General features: G+C 46.3%; 1 protein-coding gene across 1 annotated transcript in view; it reads left to right on the top strand.

Annotated features, from left to right (window-relative positions):
* Positions 1-7,581: 7,581 nt before the first annotated feature.
* cep350 (centrosomal protein 350) overlaps positions 7,582-15,000 on the top strand; it is a 34,240-nt gene continuing 26,821 nt past the window's right edge. The window contains 11 exon segments of the mRNA XM_053236067.1: positions 7,582-7,722; positions 8,378-8,448; positions 9,729-9,804; positions 11,439-11,482; positions 11,615-11,711; positions 12,120-12,246; positions 12,375-12,778; positions 13,485-13,595; positions 13,761-13,889; positions 14,218-14,325; positions 14,489-15,000. The exon segment at positions 14,489-15,000 is cut by the window's right edge and continues 126 nt beyond it. Coding sequence (XP_053092042.1) covers positions 9,744-9,804; positions 11,439-11,482; positions 11,615-11,711; positions 12,120-12,246; positions 12,375-12,778; positions 13,485-13,595; positions 13,761-13,889; positions 14,218-14,325; positions 14,489-15,000 — 1,593 coding nt within the window. The 5' untranslated portion in view covers positions 7,582-7,722; positions 8,378-8,448; positions 9,729-9,743.

A 15,000-nucleotide genomic window follows, 5' to 3' on the forward strand; every position in this document is an offset into this window, starting at 1 on the left:
GTATTGGGGGTGGTGTTGTTGGGGATGGTGTAGTGGTGTAGTTGGGGTTGGTGTAGTTGGGGTTGGTGTAGTTGGGGGGGTGTAGTGGGGGGTGGTGTAGTGGTGTAGCTGGGGGAGGTGTAGTTGGGGGTGGTGTAGTGGTGTAGTTCGGGGAGGTGTAGTTGGGGGTGGTGTAGTGGTGTAGTTCGAGGAGGTGTAGTTGGGGGTGGTGTAGTTGGGGGTGGTGTAGTGGGGGGTGGTGTAGTTGGGGGTAATGTAGTTGGGGTGGTGTAGTTGGGGGTGGTGTAGTGGTGTAGTTGGGGGTGGTGTAGTTGGGGGTGGTGTAGTTGGGGGGGTGTAGTGGGGGGTGGTGTAGTGGTGTAGCTGGGGGAGGTGTAGTTGGGGGTGGTGTAGTGGTGTAGTTCGGGGAGGTGTAGTTGGGGGTGGTGTAGTTGGGGGTGGTGTAGTGGGGGGTGGTGTAGTTGGGGGTAATGTAGTTGGGGTGGTGTAGTTGGGGGTGGTGTAGTGGTGTAGTTGGGGGTGGTGTAGTTGGGGGTGGTGTAGTTGGGGGAGGTGTAGTTGGGGGAGGTGTAGTTGGGGTGGTGTAGTGGTGTAGTTGGGGGTGGTGTAGTTGGGGGTAATGTAGTTGGGGTGGTGTAGTTGGGGGTGGTGTAGTTGGTGTGTAGTGGTGTAGTTGGGGGAGGTTTAGTTGGGGTGGTGTAGTGGTGTAGTTGGGGTGGTGTAGTTGGGGGTAATGTAGTTGGGGTGGTGTAGTTGGGGGTGGTGTAGTTGGGGTGTAGTGGTGTAGTTGGGGGTGGTGTAGTTGGGGGGGTGTAGTGGGGGGTGTAGTGGTGTAGTTGGGGGTGGTGTAGTTGGGGGAGGTGTAGTGGTGTAGTTGGGGGTGGTGTAGTGGTGTAGTTGGGGGTGGTGTAGTTGGGGTGGTGTAGTTGGGGGTAATGTAGTTGGGGTGGTGTAGTGGTGTAGTTGGGGGTGGTGTAGTGGTGTAGTTGGGGGAGGTGTAGTTGGGGGAGGTGTAGTGGTGTAGTTGGGGGAGGTGTAGTGGTGTAGTTAGGGGAGGTGTAGTGGTGTAGTTGGGGGTGGTGTAGTTGGGGGAGGTGTAGTGGTGTAGTTGGGGGTGGTGTAGTTGGGGGTGCTGTAGTGTTTTAGTTGGGGGAGGTGTAGTTGGGGGAGGTGTAGTGGTGTAGTTGGGGGTGGTGTAGTGGTGTAATTTGGGGAGGTGTAGTTGGGGGTGGTGTATTTGGGGTGGTTTAGTGGGGGGTGTAGTGGTGTAGTTGGGGGTGGTGTAGTTGGGGGTGGTGTAGTTCGGGGAGGTGTAGTGGTGTAGTTCGGGGAGGTGTAGTGGTGTAGTTGGGGGAGGTGTAGTGTTGTAGTTGGGGGTGGTGTAGTGGTGTAGTTGGGGGAGGTGTAGTGGTGTAGTTAGGGGAGGTGTAGTGGTGTAGTTGGGGGTGGTGTAGTTGGGGGTGGTGTAGTGGTGTAGTTGGGGGAGGTGTAGTGGTGTAGTTGGGGGTGGTGTAGTTGGGGGTGGTGTAGTGTTGTAGTTGGGGGTGGTGTAGTGTTGTAGTTGGGGGAGGTGTAGTGGTGTAGTTGGGGGTGGTGTAGTTGGGGGTGGTGTAGTGGTGTAGTTGGGGGAGGTGTAGTGGTGTAGTTGGGGGTGGTGTAGTTGGGGGTGGTGTAGTGTTGTAGTTGGGGGAGGTGTAGTTGGGGGAGGTGTAGTGGTGTAGTTGGGGGTGGTGTAGTTGGGGGTGGTGTAGTGGTGTAGTTGGGGGAGGTGTAGTGGTGTAGTTGGGGGAGGTGTAGTGGTGTAGTTCGGGGAGGTGTAGTGGTGTAGTTGGGGGAGGTGTAGTGGTGTAGTTGGGGGTGGTGTAGTTGGGGGAGGTGTAGTGGTGTAGTTGGGGGTGGTGTAGTTGGGGGTGGTGTAGTTGGGGGTGGTGTAGTGGTGTAGTTGGGGGAGGTGTAGTGGTGTAGTGGTGTAGTTGGGGGAGGTGTAGTGGTGTAGTTGGGGGTGGTGTAGTGGTGTAGTTTGGGGAGGTGTAGTGGTGTAGTTGGGGGTGGTGTAGTTGGGGGTGGTGTAGTGGTGTAGTTGGGGGAGGTGTAGTGGTGTAGTTGGGGGTGGTGTAGTTGGGGGTGGTGTAGTGTTGTAGTTGGGGGAGGTGTAGTTGGGGGAGGTGTAGTGGTGTAGTTGGGGGTGGTGTAGTTGGGGGTGGTGTAGTGGTGTAGTTGGGGGAGGTGTAGTGGTGTAGTTGGGGGTGGTGTAGTGTTGTAGTTGGGGGAGGTGTAGTGGTGTAGTTGGGGGAGGTGTAGTGGTGTAGTTGGGGGTGGTGTAGTTGGGGGTGGTGTAGTGTTGTAGTTGGGGGTGGTGTAGTGGTGTAGTTGGGGGTGGTGTAGTTGGGGGTGGTGTAGTGGTGTAGTTGGGGGAGGTGTAGTGGTGTAGTTGGGGGTGGTGTAGTTGGGGGTGGTGTAGTGTTGTAGTTGGGGGAGGTGTAGTTGGGGGAGGTGTAGTGGTGTAGTTGGGGGTGGTGTAGTTGGGGGTGGTGTAGTGGTGTAGTTGGGGGAGGTGTAGTGGTGTAGTTGGGGGAGGTGTAGTGGTGTAGTTCGGGGAGGTGTAGTGGTGTAGTTGGGGGAGGTGTAGTGGTGTAGTTGGGGGTGGTGTAGTTGGGGGAGGTGTAGTGGTGTAGTTGGGGGTGGTGTAGTTGGGGGTGGTGTAGTTGGGGGTGGTGTAGTGGTGTAGTTGGGGGAGGTGTAGTGGTGTAGTGGTGTAGTTGGGGGAGGTGTAGTGGTGTAGTTGGGGGTGGTGTAGTGGTGTAGTTTGGGGAGGTGTAGTGGTGTAGTTGGGGGTGGTGTAGTTGGGGGTGGTGTAGTGGTGTAGTTGGGGGAGGTGTAGTGGTGTAGTTGGGGGTGGTGTAGTTGGGGGTGGTGTAGTGTTGTAGTTGGGGGAGGTGTAGTTGGGGGAGGTGTAGTGGTGTAGTTGGGGGTGGTGTAGTTGGGGGTGGTGTAGTGGTGTAGTTGGGGGAGGTGTAGTGGTGTAGTTGGGGGTGGTGTAGTGTTGTAGTTGGGGGAGGTGTAGTGGTGTAGTTGGGGGAGGTGTAGTGGTGTAGTTGGGGGTGGTGTAGTTGGGGGAGGTGTAGTGGTGTAGTTGGGGGTGGTGTAGTTGGGGGTGGTGTAGTGGTGTAGTTGGGGGAGGTGTAGTGGTGTAGTGGTGTAGTTGGGGGAGGTGTAGTGGTGTAGTTGGGGGTGGTGTAGTGGTGTAGTTCGGGGAGGTGTAGTGGTGTAGTTGGGGGTGGTGTAGTTGGGGGTGGTGTAGTGGTGTAGTTGGGGGAGGTGTAGTTGGGGGTGGTGTAGTTGGGGGAGGTGTAGTGGTGTAGTTGGGGGAGGTGTAGTGGTGTAGTTGGGGGAGGTGTAGTTGGGGGTGGTGTAGTGGTGTAGTTTGGGGAGGTGTAGTGGTGTAGTTGGGGGTGGTGTAGTTGGGGGTGGTGTAGTTGGGGGTGGTGTAGTGGTGTAGTTGGGGGTGGTGTAGTTGGGGGTGGTGTAGTGGTGTAGTTGGGGGTGGTGTAGTGGTGTAGTTGGGGGTGGTGTAGTTGGGGGTGGTGTAGTGGTGTAGTTGGGGGTGGTGTAGTTAGGGGAGGTGTAGTGGTGTAGTTGGGGGAGGTGTAGTTGGGGGAGGTGTAGTGGTGTAGTTGGGGGTGGTGTAGTTGGGGGTGGTGTAGTTGGGGTGTAGTGGTGTAGTTGGGGGTGGTGTAGTGGTGTAGTTGGGGGTGGTGTAGTTGGGGGAGGTGTAGTGGTGTAGTTGGGGGAGGTGTAGTTGGGGGAGGTGTAGTGGTGTAGTTGGGGGTGGTGTAGTTGGGGGTGGTGTAGTGGTGTAGTTGGGGGTGGTGTAGTTGGGGGTGGTGTAGTTGGGGGTGGTGTAGTGGTGTAGTTGGGGGTGGTGTAGTTGGGGGTGGTGTAGTGGTGTAGTTGGGGGTGGTGTAGTTAGGGGAGGTGTAGTGGTGTAGTTGGGGTGTAGTGGTGTAGTTGGGGGTGGTGTAGTGGTGTAGTTGGGGGAGGTGTAGTTGGGGGAGGTGTAGTGGTGTAGTTGGGGGTGGTGTAGTTGGGGGTGGTGTAGTTGGGGGTGGTGTAGTGGTGTAGTTGGGGGTGGTGTAGTGGTGTAGTTGGGGGTGGTGTAGTGGTGTAGTTGGGGGTGGTGTAGTTAGGGGAGGTGTAGTGGTGTAGTTGGGGGTGGTGTAGTTGGGGGAGGTGTAGTAGTGTAGTTGGGGGTGGTGTAGTTGGGGGAGGTGTAGTAGTGTAGTTGGGGGTGGTGTAGTTGGGGGAGGTGTAGTAGTGTAGTTGGGGGTGGTGTAGTTGGGGGAGGTGTAGTGGTGTAGTTGGGGGTGGTGTAGTTGGGGGTGGTGTAGTGTTGTAGTTGGGGGAGGTGTAGTGGTGTAGTTGGGGGAGGTGTAGTTGGGGGTGGTGTAGTGGTGTAGTTGGGGGTGGTGTAGTGGTGTAGTTGGGGGAGGTGTAGTTGGGGGTGGTGTAGTGTTGTAGTTGGGGGTGGTGTAGTGGTGTAGTTGGGGGAGGTGTAGTTGGGGGTGGTGTAGTGGTGTAGTTGGGGGTGGTGTAGTGGTGTAGTTGGGGAAGGTGTAGTGGTGTAGTTGGGGGTGGTGTAGTTAGGGGAGGTGTAGTTGGGGGGAGGTGTAGTTGGGGGAGGTGTAGTTGGGGGTGGTGTAGTGGTGTAGTTGGGGGAGGTGTAGTTGGGGGAGGTGTAGTGGTGTAGTTGGGGGTGGTGTAGTGGTGTAGTTGGGGGTGGTGTAGTTAGGGGAGGTGTAGTGGTGTAGTTGGGGGTGGTGTAGTTGGGGGAGGTGTAGTAGTGTAGTTGGGGGAGGTGTAGTAGTGTAGTTGGGGGTGGTGTAGTTGGGGGAGGTGTAGTAGTGTAGTTGGGGGTGGTGTAGTTGGGGGAGGTGTAGTTGGGGGTGGTGTAGTGGTGTAGTTGGGGGTGGTGTAGTGGTGTAGTTGGGGAAGGTGTAGTGGTGTAGTTGGGGGTGGTGTAGTTGGGGGTGGTGTAGTGGTGTAGTTGGGGGAGGTGTAGTTGGGGGTGGTGTAGTGGTGTAGTTGGGGGTGGTGTAGTGGTGTAGTTGGGGGTGGTGTAGTGGTGTAGTTGGGGAAGGTGTAGTGGTGTAGTTGGGGGAGGTGTAGTTGGGGGTGGTGTAGTTGGGGGTGGTGTAGTTGGGGGAGGTGTAGTTGGGGGTGGTGTAGTTCAGTCGGCTAGTTTAACCCCATCAGCGCTTTAAATTTACCTCCAGACGAGGAATCGATCGTTTGTCTATCGACTCGTGAGGCTTTTCTCCAGAACGCAACACATCAGAAGCTGCTCTTACGAAAACAGAACACGGATCTGCTTCATCAGTTAATAACAAAAAAACAGTAAAAATGTTAAAATTCTAATCTAAATTTACTGTCAATTTACAGATTTCTTTACCTGTGAGGACCCAGGTATAATTAATCAATTAAACAATTAATCAACTAATCAGTCGAGTAATTAATTGGTTAATTGATTATTTACACCTGGGTCTTCACAGTTAAAGAAATGAATCTAAGAATATTAAAAATGAATATACTTATAATTTATTATAACTATATTAATTATATTATTTATCATATATTAATTTATAATTAATATTTTTATTTTTTATAATTAGTTAATTAGTTAATTTGTTAATTGGTTAATTAATTAATTAAGTTTATTCATCTTTAACAAAGTACCAGTTTAACTTAATATAAAAACATAAATATAATTAATATTTTAAAAAATCTAACTTCAAAAGCATTTCTGGCTTAAATTCTCCACTAAAAAAATTAAACTACAATTTATAAACAAAAGCATCACACAAGCTCATTTATCTGTTGATTTGTTTGTTTGTTTGTTTGTTTGTTTGTTTTAGAGGTTCCAGCAGATCCCTTAAAACTGCCTCCAGTTTGTTTGAAAGTTTCTTCACATGACGGAATCATCATTGTTTTTACACTATTATACAGTATTATAATATATTAAATAGATTTAGGTGGAAGTTTCTTTATTCTGCTCAAAAGTTTGTATCTCTGTTGAGTTTCTTTAAATAATTTATTGAATGTCGCTATTTAAGAGATAAACCACCACACAGGGCTTTGGTGCTGAGCAGCTTGAGGTGAGAGTCAGTGGGAATCAGGAAACAGCTCTCAGGTGCTTTATAACAGAAAACACTGGAGGAAAAAATACAAATAAATGACTGAGAGTTTAGAAAAACGAAAATTATGTGAAGAAACGTGAAGAAAAAGTCCAAAATGAAATAAAAACACACATTTATATAACATACAGGAACACTATTTTAAGTTATTTATTGTTATTATTATTATTATTTTACTCTTAATCTCTCTTTTCCCCCTTTTTTCTTTCTTTTTGTTAGTGAATGAGTATGTGTTAACCCTAAACTCACTAAACACCCTCTCGGTTTCATGATGGAAACGTAGCCAACACTGTACCAGTCTTCTGTATTAAATTTACTCTTTAATTTGTGGTAATTTAACTCCACAGTGAAGAAAAGCTCTGTATTCAAGCCTTTGCTAAAATGTTTTTGTGTCTTTCTTCACACACATTCAGTGAAAGAGGAAAAAATATCTCATGCACACAATGTTTTATTCAGTGGTGACGTGACAGAAGTTTGAGTCATCGAGTGGTTTTGTTGTGTTGGCGGCAGCTGGATTGAGATTTAGTGCAACAGAAAATGAAAATCTTTCAGGACCAGCGTTTTCAAATGGAGTTCTGTGTGTTTATTTTTAATGATGATACAGTGGTGAAGATCACAATCAATTACTGACAAAGTTATTATAATGGTTAGAGGAATTTCTGATTTCAAACTGTTCACTTAAATACAATAGGTTTCATCTAAATCTCAATTATAATGAATTATAATTTTATATTATTTCACAAAAAGGACAAAAAGTGCATATTTGGGAAGAGGAAGGTTTTATTTAACTTTAATCTTGTTAGAACATAGGAGCATGGAGCCCTGTACCTCATATCCTCATGTAAATACCTCATGTAAATATGACCAAGAGTGACCCTTACTGTGTATTTATTTATTTATTTATTTATTTATTCTGACTGTTCACTGTTATTTATCCCAGTACTTTTCTTTCATATTTCTTCTTATGTAATGTCATCCTGCACTTCATCTCAACTCCAGTGTATTTTAGTAATGATTTCTTTTATTATTTCTACCTTTATACTTTTAGATCTAATTTTAAATAGACTTTATTGTCTTCATTTTATTCTATATTTTCTACTGCAGCACATGAAGATCGTGCAAACTAATAATCTCATTGTCCAAGCTACCTTGTACATATGACAATAAAGTTCATGAATCTTAAAACCATCTAATTAAATAGGTTTAAAGGGCTGTTAATATGTTAATATGTTAATCTGCTGTTGCAGTAACTGGTTTAGATGGTAACCGGTTTTCTGTGGCTCCCATGTGAGAAATAAATGTGATGGTATTTACTTTGACTTTTTCTGTACGTGAACTGGGATGGATTGTTCCAAACTTATCGTGAAATCTCGCGAGAACTGGACTGACAACTCTCGCGAGAACGTCACTAACTTCCTGCAATAGTTGTTTGGATAATGGCGGCGCGTCAGCTAACAGCGCTTCTAACCTTTCATTAAAACCGGGGAAATACCCGACAATCAGCAGGAATCGAGCACAATAAACGCTTTCGGTAAGAGAAACCCAGAACTGACTGGGTCTTTTTTAAAAGATGTGACTAAACGGGTTAACAGGGGAAAAAATGTTTGTTTGCTAACTACCGCTGTCGTGAAGTAGGTTAGTTAGCCGTTTAGCTAGCTAGTTAGATAGCTGCTAGAGTTAGCCGAGTACAGCGCTGAAGCTGTTAATTATTTATTACTTCTTCTTGAGTGTAAAATGAAAGTCTTTTGAATCGTCTCATTGATGTTGCTCATTAGCGTTGTGTTAAGCAAGTTTTAAGTAAGCGGTCGCTTCCCTGTAACGTCAGAGCTACCGCGCATGCGCACGAGCTGCGCCCAGCGACCGGTTTGCGCCGTTTTCGCGCATGCGCACTACGCAGGTCTGTTAGTGACGGTCTGTAAACACACGCGGCTGATTTATAGGAGCTCGTTAAAGCATTCAGTTTAGTTATTTCTGCTAATTTATTTTAACTTATTCACTTACTCGGTAAGCTGGAACACACGCTAGAGCTGGTAAAGATGATTTATTTGATTGTTAGTTGTTGTGTGATGATTTTATCTGAGGTGTAATTAGTTATTAAGGTGGTAATTAAAGGCATTGTGTCCAGCTCTCCTTGAGTAAATTAAAGGACGTTTATTCAGATTGTGTTTGTTTTTCCGGACCGTCAGAGTCTGTTTCTGATGCCTGCATTGGGCTGGAGGGCACGAAGTCATGGTTCTCTGAGAAAAGCTCCTGTCAGGTGAGTGCTTTTAACACTAGGAGTATGAGGATCTGAGATATTTGCGATGTAATAACCTGCTCTACAACTATCACAGTTTCATGGTGAACGTTTTGTCCAAAAGCCTCATTGCACATCATTCTGTACAGAACAAAACAAAAAAAAAAACCTAAAATCTCCTAATTGTTGTTGTTCAGTTTTCCAGACGTATGTGCGCTCAGTAACGTGTGTAGAAATTCTGATCAATTAACACAAGATCTCTAAACAACATTAATGTTTTTATTCTGAAGAAAAAGCATAACCCTTTTTTCCCACAGGATATATCGATATATCTTTACCAACCAGACGGGATAAACTGTAAAAAATGACTGATATAAATTCAGATTTAAACTAAAATCCTAGATATACGTGACTTCTGTCAGTTTTTGCCTCAATAAAAGATAGTGTTTTCATCACAGCGTATTTGGGCTGAGCTCACGTGATACCTGGAATTTATATAATTACAATCCGGAAGTTTCAAGAGAAAAAAAAATCACTTCTACTGTATATAACTCCGCCTGCTGTTTTTAGGCCACGCCCCCTACCTGTGTCAGTCACACAGAAACAGAAAGCATCTCATCAAGCCGATCGAGGAGACGAAGAGACACAAGTGGTGGCTGAACTGGTGGCTATAAGCGTCTGTTACTTGTTAGCTACTTTATCCTCGAAGATTCAACGTTAAACTTTTTTTTTTTAAAAAAGCTGATTATTTAGATTTGAGGTAAAGGTGTATGATTCATCATTGTGCTCTGATGGACTGCTGTCCATGCTGTCAACTGTGTGTGTGTGTGTGTGTGTGTGTGTGTGTGTGTGTGTGAGAGAGAGAGAGAGTGTGTGACGTTCCTGGAATGTACAGCATCTGAAATATGAGCTCAGCTTCCTCACAGTGCACTTTCTTCCTGCTGAGAATCGCTTATTGATAAAGACTGTAGAATGAAGCCTTTAGAATTTCGCTAAAATAAAATTCTTAAATAAATGCGTATTTCACTTCAGTTGCTTTAATTGTTTAAAGGTTGCTTTAAACAATCTTTCTGGCTACTGCAGATGTCCGTAAACGCACCCTGTTCACTAGATAGTGCACTATTTGGGGATTTTAATTAGCAAGCGTGCTCGTAAACATCCACGAAGTGTCCCTAGATAGGGAATAGGGATCAGGGATTAGGGCGCAGTTTCAGACACCATGTTTGTGACATCATTGTTTTGAATAAAATTACAGGATTGAGAACAGAAAGCTAAAATAAACGCCTGATTCGTCTGTGCAGGAGGGCGGAGTAGCGATGTGGAGCCAATCAGGAGGAGAGAAACCTCCAGCGATGGATCCACGCGTGGCGGAGTACGGTGAGTTCTGATTGGCTGAGAAGAGTAACCTGTAACACATAACATAAACGCGGACTGACTCTGAAGAGATTAGACGTTAACATGACGACGATGTGCAGCAGAAAAGGGGCGGAGCCACCAGGTGCAGGTTTCGAGCGCTGTGTTGTGAATGCGTATTAAGCACAACGAGTTTAAACCAGATTTTTTGGGGGTGTGTAGTAGGTGAGGTAAGATGAAACACTCGAGGATATGCCGTGATAGGAAAATAATCAACAATAGGGTGGTCTGAGTTACTGTTCCACCCTGAAGTTGATTATTTTCCCATAACAGCATATCTTCAGGTGTTTTACTCCTCTTACACCACAGCAATTTACCAACAAACACGTTTTTTTTTATTAATAAAAAAACACCATGTCGTCCTTTTTATCTGTTTATAGTTACATTTAATGCTGAAAGACCAGTAATTTCCTCTTTTCACTTACGTTATAGCAGCTATAAACACTCGTTCCCTCACCAGCCTCTCTTTCTTCTCTCTCTTAACGTTAACGAGACAAAAAAAAAACGTAGCATGTTACGGAGAAACCGCAGAGAAGCGTAAACTCTTCTGTCCTGAAAACTGTCTGAAAACTTAAAGTTACAGCTTCACCTCTGACTGTTACAAAGCGCTGATATATACGTATACTTCTCACACACACACACACACACACACACACACACACACCTGAAGCAGGTGTCTGGAAGGAGCAGGACCTGCGGTCGGTTTTCCATAGGTGTGGATCCGGATTTGTTTTGTCTAGGTCTGTGGTTTTGGAGCCTTTAACCACCGTATTTAGGTCGCAAATCCGACCTCCATCTTATTCACCTTCTGCTGCGTTTATATTTCTGAGATTCACACCTCAGTGCTGTTGGATGCTGGATTCTGATTGGTCAGGAGGTGTTGATTAATTTTCACGAATAGTCGTTCCGGCTGTAATTCGAATTTATTATTAACGCCCTCGTTCTAATACGTTATCGTTTCTATAGTAACAGCTCACACACAGGGACGTGTACAACGGACGCTCCACGTAAACGCATTGAAAATGTTGAGGAGATGTTTATTTAACATTTATGGAAGGAGTCTCCAGTGTCAGACAGAGAGAGAGAGAGAGAGAAGAAAGACAGACAGGCTGGTGAGGGAACGAGTGTTTATAGCTGCTATAACGTAAGTGAAAAGAGGAAATTACTGGTCTTTCAGCATTAAATGTAACTATAAACGGATAAAAAGGACGACGTGGCGTTTTTTAATTAATAAAAATAATGTGTTTGTTGGTAAATTGCTGTGGTGTAAGAGGAATAAAACACTTGTAAAATAGGAAAATAATCTACTGCAGAGTGGTAACAGTAACTCCGCTTCATCACACCACTTCGTCACTGATTATTTTCCTGTAACTGACTCACACACGCTGTGTTTATTCCTTACATAAAACACTTACAAAACTGTAGCTGAGACTTACTGAGGAAATGAAATCAGCTCTTGGGGAAAGATTGAGACTTAATGGATGAAGAGTGACTCTGCGTGTGTGTGTGTTTATGTGTGTGTATGTGTGCGTGTGTGTGTGTGTGTGTGTGTGTGTTTGTGTGTGTATGTGTGTGTGTGTGTGTGTGTGTGTTTACAGAGCTGTCATCTGCATGGAGGAATCTGAACCAGAGCAAAGCAGCTGTAAGTGTTTCTCAAACACACTTGTGCGTTAGCGTGTGTGTGTGTGTGCGTGCGTGCGTGTGCTTTTTGTTGTGGATGAATGAGGTAAGGACGAGTGTGTGTGTGTGTGTGTGTGTGTGTGTGTGTTTTCAGCTGCGTCACATTGAGAATCAGTTGGAGGCGGCGGTCGGTTCGGGAGTCGTCATCACCTCGCTGAACACGGAGAAGACACACAAACACAAACGCAGAGGTAACACACACACTCTCACACACACACACACACACACACTCTCTCTCACACACACACACACACACACACACGCGCGCGGCCTACATTCAGAATGTGGAAGTAATTAATTTGTCCTGATGAGCAGCTGCTTATTAGGCTGCGTCTACATTTCCATTCACATTTCCATTTTTTCGTGTTTGTGTCTAATGAGCTCCCGTTGGTCTGCTCTGTCAGGACAGGAAGTGTTGCCATGGTAACGGTAAACGTGGCTCGCTCTGTATAGGCTCTGTACCGTGAACGATGATCTGTAGAATATCTTACCTGTAAACAACAGAGTGAAGTTGTATGAAGTGTGTGTTGTATGAACCTTCGCGCGTGTGTGTGTGTGTGTGTGTGTGTGTGTGTGTGTGTGTGTGTGTGTGTGTGCAGGTAGGCGGAGCTCGGATGGTGATGATGTGGCGGTTAAGCCCCGCCCACAGAGTCGACGCAGCCCGGATAAGAGCTCTCGGAGCCCGCTGAGGACCAGCACGCAGGACAACACGCACACCTCAGACAGGTAAAGCTCACACCCTCGACTTTATATTATTATACAAGTGGGAGAAAATTTCACAGACGTTTCAAATCTGTGCGTGTGCGTGTGCGTGCGTGTGTTTGTGTGTGTGTGTGTGTGTGCGTGCGCTCCAGACCCGTGTCCTCTCCTCCTGACGCATCTCTGAGTCGCCTGGTGTACGACCGAGACTGTCGTCCTCTCCACTCGGCCGACGCGGACAGCACTCGCTCCTCTGCGCTAGACGCCACGACCGTACGCGTCCTCAACGACCCGCCCGCTCCGCAGAGGTCGGAGGTCACGGTGGGGGGGTCGGAGGTCAGCCCGGGGTCGGCACGGCTGGTGAAGCTGCGTCAGCGTCAGACGGATGAGAAGCTGGAGAAGCTGAAGGAGAGGATCAGGAGGCAGAGGGAGCAGCTGGAGGAGGCGGCAGACGGGGGGCGGGAAAGGGCGATAGGGGCGGGGCAGGGAAACTCCGCCCACCAGCACGTCGCTAAAGTGCGCAAAGTGGCAGCCGCTCCGCCTGCGCCGAACTATAAAGGTAAAGACGTACGATTTCACAGGGAAGTGAAATGCTTTACTGAGTTTACTGATGGTTGCCGTGGTAGCGACAAGCTAGTGCCGTTCAATGTCCATCGTTTTTCCTGCCAGAGAGGCCACGCCCACAAGCGGAGTAAACGACGTGTCACTTGCTAGAGCGACTGAGTAGCGATGAATGTCTGCTTTCAGATTCGATCATTACAATGATATTAATTTAAATAATTTATAAAATGCTTCATTTGAGGAATTACTTTCTTGAAAGTCCTAAATTTCAAATTTGATGCATCTGCATGAACCCTGGAATTACTACAGCTAAAAACTATGTAGAAACCAAAACAAAATGACTAACTGCAGTAATATAGTAATAATAATAATAACAATAATAATAATAATAATAATAAAAACTCAGATTTTTGTAGTAGTTATGTTGATCAGTGAGGATTTTACTCAATGGCGACACCCAGTGTTCAGTTCGTGGAACTGCAGTTTTGTACTTTTTTTAAAAATATTTGGTCAGTTTTATCTCATTTTTAAACATTTCTGTATGTCACAGACTAGCAAGTGTTGGGTTAGGAATATATATTTGATTTAAAATATATATATATATATATATATATATATATATATATATATATATATATATATATATATATATATATATAATAAAACCCTGGATAATATGATCAGGTGTTGTGTTTTTTTTACAGGGTTTAACAACAGCGAGGTGAAGATCCGCTCCTCAGACGGCAGAGTGTGGGGCGAGGACGAGTTTCACTTAAACCCCGAGATTTATAAAGATCTCACGGACCGTCTCACGGGTACACACACACACACACACACACACACACACACACACAGAAATGACAGACAGAAATGCATGTACACACAGCATAAGCATTTTATAACCGCTTCGTACTAAATACCGTTTATAATTAATTCACTTTTTAGAGATTAATTCAAATAATTTCTTTTCCTCCTCTCAGAACGAGCGAAACGCAAACCGGCGGAGAAAGAGAAGCAGCAGCATCATCATCATCATCATCAGGAGAGGAAGCCGATCAAACCCGTGAGGAAGATCCACCGATCTGCGTCTGTTCCCGAACCCAAACCAGGTCTGATGAAGATGAAGATTAGACTAGATTAGGATTAGATTAGGATTAGATTAGACTACGATTAAATTAGCAAGACTAATAATACACCAGCAAGATTAGCAGTTAATTAGGATGAGTGTCATCCCGCCATACTGGAATTAGTTCAGAGTTAGATTAGATTAGATTAGATTTTGATTTTTTTATTTGATGAATAAGATGTTTCGGAGCTGTGATGAGAAAAGAATTCTCAGACAGGTGATAAAATGGATAAATAAAAGCATGTTGGGAAATAATAAATATATTAAACCGCAAATCTCATCATCGTCTCCGTCCGCGTCCGTCTCTGTAGCGATCAGCGTGTCGTCATGGCGAGAGGGCCAGAAACTGGTGAAGATGATGCTGGGGCCGTTGCCACGGGAACCTCGTGCTCAGTCGGAGGAGAGAGAGAGACGGACAGGTGAGTACAGGACAGGTGTACATGAACAAAGCTGGATTGTTTTAGATCTGCTTAGGTCTGTATTAAATTATTATTAATATATTATTCATTAGCACACAAGTCATTATATACATTTTAAAATTTTTATATTTATTACTTTTTTTTTTCTTTCTTTTTTTTTTAGGTACAGCATCTCTGTCCAGTTCTGTCCCTCAGCCGGAGTCGAGCCACCGCTCGAGACCGAGCAGCACAGAGAAACCTGCAGTGACTCAGCCCTCCCGAGCAGCAGGGGGCGCCAGAGGCAAAGAACAGCCCCCAACTCGATCCTCCAGGCCACCAGGGGGCAGCAGAGAGCGAGAAGCTGCAGTAACGCAGTCATCCAGGCCACCAGGGGGCGCCGTCGGTCTGTCCTCCAGCCTCGACTTTCTCCCTGCAGACGTTCGCGGCATCTTAGACGACCTGCACCTGGAAGACGGCGCCGGGGCGCACGACGCGGGCCGAGTCGGCAGGAAGAGGGCGGGACGGAGCCCATCGAAACCACGCCCTGAGAGCGCAGAGAGGGCGTTGCCACGGAAACGGCACTACGACGCAGACACGGTGCGGCGCTACATCGCCAAGCAGCAGGAGGAGAGGAAGAGGAAGCAGGCTGAGGAGAGGCGGAGTCAGAGGGAGGAGCAAGAGAGGCGGAGTCAGAGA

Source organism: Pangasianodon hypophthalmus, chromosome 8 (assembly GCF_027358585.1).
Source record: "Pangasianodon hypophthalmus isolate fPanHyp1 chromosome 8, fPanHyp1.pri, whole genome shotgun sequence".
NCBI classification, from domain to species: Eukaryota; Metazoa; Chordata; class Actinopteri; order Siluriformes; family Pangasiidae; genus Pangasianodon; species Pangasianodon hypophthalmus.